We start from the raw sequence: 10,852 nt of genomic DNA, 5'->3' as shown, positions 1-10,852 counted from the left end.
TTAAACAAATTACAATGTATGTCACTTTAAACAAGTTCAGTGGGCGAATGAATCACTGTAAGCAAGTTCAGGGGGATCAATAGATCACTTTAAAAAACCCTCAACCCACCCCACCCGGATGTGATTCGAACCCATGATCTCTAGGGTCATAGGTAAGCTCTCAACCAACAGGCTAAGAGTTTCACCACAAGTGAATATGATTGTATTCATCACAAGTGACAAAACAAAATATGGAAAATGTTTCCATATGCTAGCAATTTATTTGTGAATTACTTCACATTAAAATGGTATATAAATATAGCAATGTCTTTTTTTTTTTTTTTTGGGTGACGAGGAACCTATGGGCACCTGCAGAGAATAGGGGTGGGGTGAAAAAATCTCTGAATCTAGTTTTGCAGATTTACTGAAACCATCTCTGTAAGTATTAGGAGCATAATGGGAAATGTATCCCCGCCCTGCCTCGTTGCCACCTCTACAGAGACATGGCTCCAGTTTTCTTCAGACCAAAGGGCATCTTGTAGAAAAAGGTTCCCGTATGGGTGGTGAATGTTGTCTTCTCCTTATCAAGCATGATCCATAGGAATCTAGTGATATCATGCAGTGCAATCAATGACAGATAGTACCTGGTACCCTGCTATTTGATCGACCAATTAATCTATTGGGACATGCCTTATTGAGGCATGTGAAGTCCAACCGCATTCTATAAGTTCCATTCGACTTCTTTACTAAGACCATGTTGGCCAACCATGTGAGATAGCGTACTTTCCTTATGAATCTTTCACCCATTAAATTTTTTATTTTCCTTTTCGATTGCTTCTTGCTTATCTTTTGCGTTATTTTTTATTTTTTATTTTTGCTGGATGACGAGGTTTTTGGATCCATATTTATGCTCTGAGTGATATGCTCCGGAGACATCCCTTTAATGTATGTGGGGTTCCATGCGAACAATCTTCGAACCTTCGCAAGGTTATCCGTAGGGTTTCCTTCAACAAATTGGACAGTTGCCTGCCATTTTCAGTTGTTGAACGTCTTTGATTTGGAATGTTTTTGTACCCAACGGTTGGGAGTCGTAGCCTCTCATCTCGTCTAGGGCCTGCAACGTCTCAATTGCAAAAGCCTGCCTTAAAGCCAATGATGCATAATACACTTTTTAGCCTTCCCTACTATCTCATGTTATTATGACGACGCCATTGTCACATAGGATAAATATAGTGAGCTTCTGTATGTTGATGGTTGCATAAACCTCAGTAAGGTCATATCTGGTAATTGTTATGCTGCAACTATTATCGAACTTTTTTCAGCTCGATGTGAGACTCCTGCAACTTTCGTTTGAGAGTTGCGGTCACAATAGGGTCTGTCTAGTGAGGTTGAAGAATTTCTTTATAGTCATATGGTCATTGTTTTCATTGTCATCAGAAAGCTTAAACCTTTCTTCTCTAGCGGGTGAAAAGGCTTCAGGGTTAGGACCTCTATCAGGGTGTTTACTAAATCCATGGTGTATCCGTCATGTCATACAAAAACCTTTTACGAAAGGGTTTCTCGAGTGGTCGAGCTGAGAGAATAGTCTTGAAAGTTGTCTACGTAGAATCCATGCTCACTGCACCAAATATTGAATCCGTCCAAGAAAATAGTACTGTAAGAGAGTATAAATTTATCCAAAAGAGAGTTATTTTCAAAAAGGTCTCAAAAAATGAAATTACCTTAATACCTTTGTGAAGATTGGTGAGACACCTAGACCTATTTGTTGAATAGTCTTTGGACCGTTTGCTATGAACTTTAGCATATTAGTTCCTCTAAACTTTTAGTATACTAAGTCCGAAACATTTATTATTACTATAAAGTTTATTAAAATTTTAGCATTGGCAAATTTTTTACCATATTAAAAGGTTAAAAAGAATATCATTTTTTATCACATAGATTTTTACGTGAAAATAATTAATTTGATTAAAAAAAAACTAAAAACTAAAATCTAAAGTCTAGATATAAAAAAATCAAATGTCAATGAGACAACAGTTGTCTCCATCCAAATTGAATAAAATTTCACAAATTCAAAAGCCAAATATGACAAAATATTAAGTCATAAGCCAAATGATGAAATTTGGATAAATTAGAAGCCCAATAGTGGTTTAAGCTTTTTAATAGTGATAAGATCCTTTCTTCCCATAAGGATTAGTAACACAAACAAAATTGTGTCACTTGAAATATTAAAGTCACAAGTCCTACTTAGGTGAGAGGCGTCATCTTAGATGGGCAGGTTAGAAGGATTGAAGAGTAGAAAGGGATGCAATGGTGAAGGGTAGAGGAAGGTCTAAGCAAACTTGAAAGAGGGTAATTGAGAATATTAAGAATAATACGAGTTTATTGGGGATTGAAGAAAATATGGCAGTGGATAGGATGGACACGGAGTAGAGGGAGAGAAATTATATTGCCGACACGACTTGATTTCATGGTTTCGTATGAGGATTCATGTTAGCCGGCCCCGAATCATTTTGGGAGTAAGACGACGTTGTTTCCTATGGGTTAGCATTACATCTATTTACTTAACAAAATTCTTATCCAGAAAGATTAAGCAGCAAACGACATTCATTACAAATGTTCAGTCACATTCAGAATTAGCATAATGAGGATTACATGACGGATCTAATATCAAATATCTAATGCTACTACTACTACCAAAAGTATATTGCGATGATAGTAATAATAATATCTCAGTATATTAACTGCAAAACCACTACGAACTCACCTTAACGCCGTCTCAAACAAAACTCTTACCGCGGAGTAACATACATCTGAGCTGCTGATTCATATTGAGGATAAGAAGCAGGCTGTGGGGACACAGTTTTCCCATAGCCCGCTGGAGCACTCACTGGAGCAGCAGCACCATAAGCACCTGGCTGGGGAACTGACTGATCATAACTTGGTTGGGTTGCTGTTGGTTGAGCATAGGTTTGCTGCTGTCCGCTTTGAGGTGCACTGTAAGCCGATCCTGGGACACTACCATAAGCAGTAGGATCCTGAGAACCCTGATATCCATAGCCTGCATTGTTGGGAGCTGGCTGCTCCGGGTAACCTTGCTGTGACGATGGGTATGATCCATAACCACCAGATGGACCTTGCACATAGCCGCTTGCCTGCTGCCCAGCAGGCTGCCCATAAGATTGAACCGGCTGCTGACTGCCTTGCTGAGGATATCTGGTTCCAGTAGCAGGCACAGCCTGATTGTACCCATCTGTAGCTGTAGTAGATCCATAAGTAGGATACGATTGCTGCATCGGCCCACTTGATGCATATGGATACTGCTGTTGAGGTGGAATACTTGAACCATATGATTGGCTGGAAGGAATAGCACCTTGATATGGAACATCGCCTGGTTGACCAGGCCTAGGAGGACCATAAGATTGGGGTGGTGGTACCTGTGATGGCATACCGTATGGTGGTTGCTTTGCATACTGCTGCTGAGCCCCATAGCCGGGTTGAGAGCCAGCCTGTGGGTATACAGGCTGAGAAGCTCCATGTCCATAATGATGCTGTGTTTGAGCATGACTATCGTACTTCGGTTCATCATACCCATGCCCATAGTTTTGTTGAGGAGGTGCTGTCTGGGAATAAGGACCTTGATGCCCATAATCTGGTCCATGCGGCTGCCCATAATTATAATTTGCCTGTGATGGAGGATGGCCCATAGAAGGTGTAGAAGATGGGCCAGATGGATGCCCGGAAATGGGATGAGAAATTGGGGCCGATGCAGGGTGATCAGATACATGGCCTCCTTGGCCACCATAGTAATCATAGCCGCCACCATGGGGACCTGGCCCCTGCATGCTGGGAGGTCTTTGCTCCCAACCAGAATTGAAGTTACCTCTAGGACCCATCTGTTGCTGAGGATAGCCACCATAATTTTGTGGTGGATACTGCGAAGTTTGAGATGGATATGGTCCTCGGTGATGATAATCATAAGGATTTTGCTGGGAAGAATGGGGACCACGTGGACCCCAGTTAGAAGGACCAGTAGGTCCACGGGGCCGGTAGGACTGCTGTTGGCTAAAACCACCACCACCACCACCAGAGTATGGTGATTGCTTCACATTCTACTCCAATAAATCACAAAAACACAGTTAGCAAGAAGCAAATAAGTCCAATAACAAGGGTTAAGAACAGTGTAGATGCTGCATCAATCCATCATGTCCTTTTCAAAGTTAAAACTCCAATATAGAAACTGAATTTAAATCAAAAGAAATAACCGTGCAATTCGAACATAATATCACAACAGCTAGACATAAGAAAAAAAAAAAAAATGAGAGATACAACATTACCAAAATAAAAACAGGTCATGCTAGCATTGATCAAAATATAGCTAAAGCATTCCCTCCTTCAGAACTTTCTAAAATTATAACCAGAAACAATCCCCATTTAAGGGAACATGCCATTAATATCCAAGGCCCAAGAATCTGAGATACAACAACTTAATAGACAGAATTACAGAATTGAGAAACTTAGGAGCCAGAAAAACGGGCTTGGAATGTATAAGCTTTAAGATTTCATATATGCATAAACGCAAATGTACATGACAAATTCAAGGTGTTGGTACTTGCATATATGTTCTGAATAACTACGTTGCCAGATGGTAGGAATCACAAAGGGCAGGAATAAAACTATACATGTAGCTTCCCTCAAAATGAACTCATATGATTAAGATAACAATCCTGCTCAACTTAGGGCAATATCAATTCCCAATACTACAGCATGCTAGGGCAAGAGAACTCCAATCCACTAGTTGTGTTCTAATAAAAGCTATAAAAAAAATATACCTTATAGTTCATCAGGAAGTGAATGAATGAGCTATTCCCACACCAACATAACTTAAGAATTTGCATCACTTACAAAACAAATGAAGAGTACCAAATGAACTGTCAATATAATCATACTGCGCTGCAAAATTCGTGAAATATGATCTCAAGCTGAATTCTGCACAACTATGATGATCAACAATACTTGAAGCTCAGAAAGAAAATGAACATCTATGAACTGAGATATTTATCATCCAATCAACCTTTCGAGAGCATATTTACCAAATTTAATGGGACACCAATACTTCAAACATCTTCACCATAATTATCTGTCCTAAATCAACCATGCAAGCTAACGCAGTAGCACATAACACTATTCCATGTACGAAGTTTAGGCATGTTACAGGATCAATGGGACATACTCTTGTACTTATGAATTCTGACAGAGACTGCATGAATGATCACCTTCACCAGGAATTACACTGCTCCCAACAAATGTCTCATGCATAGATAGGGAACTAAAGAGCACTAAGTTTAATACAATGCAGTCTTCACTGAATGATTTTTTAAGTCTCAAAGCAATCTTACCAACTATTAACATCCAGCATTCCGAGAATTAATGCGTGATACCTCTCTTCAGTGGATGTAAGTATTGGTGCCTGTCTATTGCTACACCAAGAAAGCAATGCTGACCCATGGGGAAGGCAAAAGCCAAATCTGCAGTTTTAAAGTCAACCAATTCGAAATCGGCACCTTCATCACAAATAAATCATGGCAACCGATATCTTGGATTTAATTATGATCTCCCTAAGAGCATTCATGTGATCTTGGAATGGATCATTCATCAGTTCCGGAAATTCTCACTTATCATGTAATTAAACTCTCTCCCATGGAAATCAAACAGCCTTTCTTCAAATGGACAAGAAAAGGGATGGGCATGCATGCAAACAAAACAAACCCTGACCTACAGTTGCATGTAGCTTTTACAAGAAATATATAAACCATCATGCCAAGTTGTCAACTGATCAAAAACAAGATGGAATAAAAAAAATGTGACATGGAACAGCAGAGGTATTGGTATCCTACTACAGAAACAAAAAAGGAAAAAAAAATAGAGAATTGTTCTCTTAAGAAATACATAAAATCACATCTATCATTTCCCTCCCATAACTTATCCTCCTCGAATAATGTGTCCATCAAACTTTAGTAGCAACAACAATACAAAATATTACTTGTTATTTTTTTTAAACATTTTATCATTCACAACTGAACTACAAGGAACTAATAGCACACTTTCATTAGATCATCTTCCCAGATAAATGACATGAGAGCTTGATGTAGAAACATTATAAAACTGAATGCAGTTGACAGCATAGGTCCTACTCATAAGCATCTAAAATCACAACTCAATTGCTATGCTAACAGATGAAATTTCCATATCGAAAGACAGTAATCCTACTTGCTGCAATATAAACTTCTACTCATTCACCAACAGATTTACAATATTAACTGGATGCCTTCCTGAACTGACCGCTGTCAATTACAGGTTACTTAAGATTCAAATGGAAACTGGCAGTGTAATCATTCAGCAAATTAGATTGATCTAGCATTCACGTGTATAAGCAACCACATGATTCAATTAAAATGTAAAGAAATAGACATAAACCCTCAGATACGGGAAAAGGTAAAACAACAAACCTGACTCATAACTTCCTTTATCATATCTCTTGCTATATCAATTTGCTTTCTATTGCCTGTGACTCGCACTGTCCTTTCTTTAGAGGCATCTCCCTCTGGAAGATGTTGAGGTATCAACTAACCAAAAACAAGAACATCAGTAGCATTTACATTATGATTTTCTTTTCAGCACAATGCAAATGCCTAGTTATTATATGAAACCACTATTCAATACAAGGCCAACAATATCAACTACCTGAATCCGTGCCCCTGATTTGGCTTGGAGAGCTTTAATAGTGTCCCCTCCTCTGCCTATGATTAAACCAACCTAGAACCATGGAAACATAAACAAGTTGTTTCTATTAATGCCTACAAAGCATTCAAACTTGTGTGCAGATGGGAAATGCCAACCTTCTCATTTGGAACTTGCATTTCAAGCTGATCTGCTACCCCAGCAGCCTGTGCACTGGGAAGACCTCTGGCTACAAGGGATGGGGAACCCCCAGCATCAGCCTGTAATAGAAAAGCATAAGTATAGTTATACTAAAAGGAGACGCCTCAATTATCTCCAAACCAATACAGCATATTGGTTGAAAAATAAATTTCAAAGCATAAAAATGCAATGTCCTATTGACATGAAATTAATTTATTACCTCTGCTATGACAGCGGTAATAAGCTTCTCAGCTTGGTTTATGCTACTTGGTGTCCCTATTAATTCCACAGCCCTAGTTGTCGAATGTGGATCAGAATCAGCATCTCTCGTAATCTGAATTCTTGCTCCAGAATTATACTGTAGATAACGTATAGTATCTCCTCCTTTTCCAATTAGAACCCCAACCTAAAATTGACAGCATTTAAGAAATGTATTAACTTAAGATTGATTGTTTCCAGAAAAAGAAAAAATTTCAGGAATAGCTGAACAAAATAAAACAAGATAGCTGCAATAAAATCACAACAGTAGAAAGAAGAATACAAAAAAGGCAATTCAGATAATAAAATCACAAATGGTAGCTATAATTACCAATTACCATTTCTAGATAGTAATATGACCATTATATTATGGCTTGAAACATTCATTATGGTACAGTTTAGCAAATGATAAGTTAAATGAGAATTGAATAAACAATAAATAAGTTAAAAAACGCATAATGCCGCCAATAATAGAGAGGAACATTTCACATTTCGGCCATCCGCCTAAAAACAGTTCAACTCATGCACAACCCAGTTATATTTTACATGATGCATTTGCATATATTATCACAACTGGATTATTATTCATTACGTGGTGCATTGGCAACAGAAGCAACTACACAAACTAATTAATGATATATCAATGTCGGAAGCAGTCATTATTGTAACAATAAAATCACAAACAAGGATATATTAGAATGGATGCATACGGTAACAATAAAATCACAAACTTACCAATTACCATTTATAGATAGTAATATGAGCATTATATTATGGCTTGACGCATTCATTATAGATGGTAATATGGAGTTGCTTCTGTTGCCAATGCATATATTCTCACACAACTGGATCATTACATGGTGCAATGGCAACAGAAGCAACTTCACAAACTGATTTTTAAACTTCTAATGATATATCAATGTCGGAATCAGTTTTATAAAGATATATTAGCATAGACAATCATCTACACAGAAGCAAATTAGCTCAGGCAAAGTCAGTAGCTACTGACTTGTTGATACTCAACTTTATAAACATGTCCTATAACTATCAGATTAAGGATGGAATCAATATTTGGATGAAAACAAACCTTATCATTAGGAACATCTATTTTCCGCGATGTAGATTGATTATCAGATTCAGGTTCCTCAGCTCCCTCAAACTGTTTCTCAGCATCTTGTTTTTCCTCAGCGTCATCATTCTTGGAATCCTCAACAGATGGTTCTTTAGCTTGGAGAGATGGTTCTTTCTCGGTATCATTTGTGTCCTGATCACCTCCAGATAGTTCTTCTTTGGCCTCCATTTCTGTAATCTCATCAGATGGAGGATGAGACTCATCCTCTGCTTGCTCATTATTAACAGTTGGTTCTTTAGCAACCTCCTCAGCGTGTTCCTCTACCTTCTCTCCATCAAAACCATTTGCATTAACTGTAATCAACAAAAACCAAGTATTCAAGGTTGTAAAAGACAGGCTCAGGGATTAATCGGATTTAAATTTTTGTAATTTTTATTCGTTACTCAACAAATTATTATATAAATTCAATTAAAATATATATTATACTATCTAAAAATAATATTATAAAATTACTTAATATAAAAAATGACAAGGTACCAAAATAGGTTCAAGGTTTTTGGAAAAGTATCAATGTGGCAAACCAAAGTAGGCTTAATACCAATTTAGGCACGTCAGTCAGTCATTCATATTCCTCCATTAAGTTCTGATTTGTCTCTCCAGGTGCAATTGACACAATTTTACAGTGTAACATGAATGATATATTGGTGATATTCAGTACGTTGAGCCTAAATTGATACTTCCCCAAATAAATTCACAAAATGCTTTTGATCATAGAGGCGGCCTAGGCTGTGGCTCAGCGGGCTAGAAATCATTTCGAGCGCCTAGGCCTCGGTTTTGAACAGTGCAAGTATTACAACAGTTCCAAACCAAAAATCTAAAAGCAACTAGTTCTAAGAATAATACAACACCTACAAAAAAAAATGGAGCAATTCAAGAAACCCATTAAGCAAGAACGAGCATTGCAAATACCTAATTCGTCGGATTTTATCTCATCAAGCTTTGGCCGCTTAGCCTCCGGTGAGCCATCTTCCACCACGTCATCGACATTCTTATCTGCATCCGGTTGCGCGCTAGAGTCAGCAACCGGTTCGGGTATAGGGTGGGTTGGTTCAGGCGCTTCAGTCTCCAAATCTTCGAGCTTCCGCTTGTGATCCGAGGGAACGGGGGTAGGTTCTGGCACTGCCGGAGCCACAACTTCTTCCTCGGCCATTGAAATGAAGAAAAAGTGAAAATAATACCCTAGGATGAGTCAATCGAAATCCTCAAAACGAGGATAGAAGGGTTTGGAAGTGGTTTTTCAGTGAGGGTTTTGGATAGTGGGTATCGGTACAGGGAAAGTTAGCGAGATAGGGAGGTGCGATTAAAATGTGGGAATCCTGTGAGCAAAGGTTAATGCTCTTTTTATACAAAGGAGAGTGAGAGAGAAGAAGAAAGATATTTTTCTTTCTCTGTATGTGTCTGATCCAGGGTCAGGGATGCAAAATTAGGGTTCAGAGTCCAAGGGGTGATGGGCTTTTCAAGACATAGGATTTGGGCTTCATTATCATCCTCAAATGTTGAGTTGGGTATCTATATCAATCTATATATTATAAAACATCAATCTATATATTATAAAATATCATCGATGGAGCTGATGTGTCACTTCAATATTTTCTTACTAATAAAAAAAAACATAATATAATTGATAATTTGAGGAAACTTCTTTTTGTCTGAAATATCTTTCCTATGAGGTGTCATTGGGATCAGCGGGACACTCTGATGTCAAAGTCAGTATAGTATTTGTGAATAATCAGAAGAGTGTGTAAGAATGAGTAAGGATGTCAGGGTATTTATATAGGTTTCTGTAACATATAACATTGATGGTAAATGTGATGAACTGTTGTATCTTCATTGTTCATTTAATACCTTTTAATAGTTGAGTAACTACCTTTAGAAGACGTTTATTCAGTTGCACCATTAAGCTCTATCATAACCGATATAAGATATAATGACGGATCAGGGATCTTATGCGGATCTTGGTTCATCTGTCATGGCTTATCGTCCATTAGGGATTTGGACATATCCGCCTTGCGAATCCCAATATTATAACACGTGGCTGGTTAAAATGATGGCAACCCATTTGCTATTTGTATTATTACAATATTACTCATTGGATAAAATTTTGGGTGTTATCAGAAGCCCCCCTAAAAGGTAGAGAAAGCCATTTAGGGTTGTCTCTTCTTAGCGTGTTGAGGGTATTTATTGCACTATCAGACGTGTTTTCCCACACCAACTAGAGACAACCACGTCATGTATGACGCCTCGATTTTTGAGTTTTGGCACTGGTTGTATATATGGTGTCTTTTCATCCTAAACCCATTTTTGCTTGCCGTTCTTATCTCTTTACCATCTTCTTTTTCCTGGAGATTTTTTTTTTTGTTATTGATCTTCGCAATCTTTCATTCCAGTCTTCCTTCTACTTACGTTTGTTGTCATGTAAGTTGTACTTTCCTTCTAATAACATCCTAAATGTATTTTTCTAAAGTGAGGAATAAGGGCAAATCAATAGAAATAATGGCAAGACGTTATTCCCTTCTTGAAGAAGGATTAATGATAATTAATGACAATTAATGACGATTAATGCAT

General features: G+C 37.9%; 1 protein-coding gene across 2 annotated transcripts; it reads right to left on the bottom strand.

Annotated features, from left to right (window-relative positions):
- Positions 1–2,565: 2,565 nt before the first annotated feature.
- On the bottom strand, positions 2,566–9,691 carry LOC136200631 (uncharacterized). 2 transcript variants are annotated; one of them, XM_065991041.1, is made up of 7 exons: positions 9,197–9,691; positions 8,243–8,580; positions 7,118–7,303; positions 6,876–6,977; positions 6,718–6,792; positions 6,486–6,602; positions 2,566–4,088 (listed from the first exon to the last, which is right to left on the bottom strand). In XM_065991041.1, the coding sequence occupies exons 1-7, from the start codon at positions 9,435–9,437 to the stop codon at positions 2,769–2,771; spliced, it is 2,379 nt and encodes a 792-aa protein (XP_065847113.1). In that variant the 5' UTR covers positions 9,438–9,691; the 3' UTR covers positions 2,566–2,768. The 2 variants fall into 2 exon arrangements, with proteins under 2 accessions (XP_065847113.1, XP_065847114.1); XM_065991042.1 differs by having other exon boundaries at positions 6,721–6,792; positions 9,197–9,690.
- Between the last annotated feature and the right edge of the window lie 1,161 nt (positions 9,692–10,852).

The sequence above is a fragment of the Euphorbia lathyris genome, chromosome 7 (genome assembly GCF_963576675.1).
Source record: "Euphorbia lathyris chromosome 7, ddEupLath1.1, whole genome shotgun sequence".
Classification (NCBI taxonomy): Eukaryota; Viridiplantae; Streptophyta; class Magnoliopsida; order Malpighiales; family Euphorbiaceae; genus Euphorbia; species Euphorbia lathyris.
Note: the sequence above shows the minus strand (reverse complement) of the source record. Positions and strands in the feature narration are given on the sequence as shown.

Excerpts from the sequence above, each read along its gene's own strand:
- LOC136200631 (XM_065991041.1), bottom strand. The coding sequence starts at position 9,437 with ATGGCCGAGGAAGAAGTTGTGGCTCCGGCAGTGCCAGAACCTACCCCC. Across the intron at positions 8,581-9,196 it reads GATAAAATCCGACGAATTAG|TTAATGCAAATGGTTTTGAT; the intron begins GTATTTGCAATG and ends TGTTGATTACAG. Across the intron at positions 6,603-6,717 it reads CAGGGGCACGGATTCAGGTA|TTGATACCTCAACATCTTCC; the intron begins GTTGATATTGTT and ends GTTTTTGGTTAG.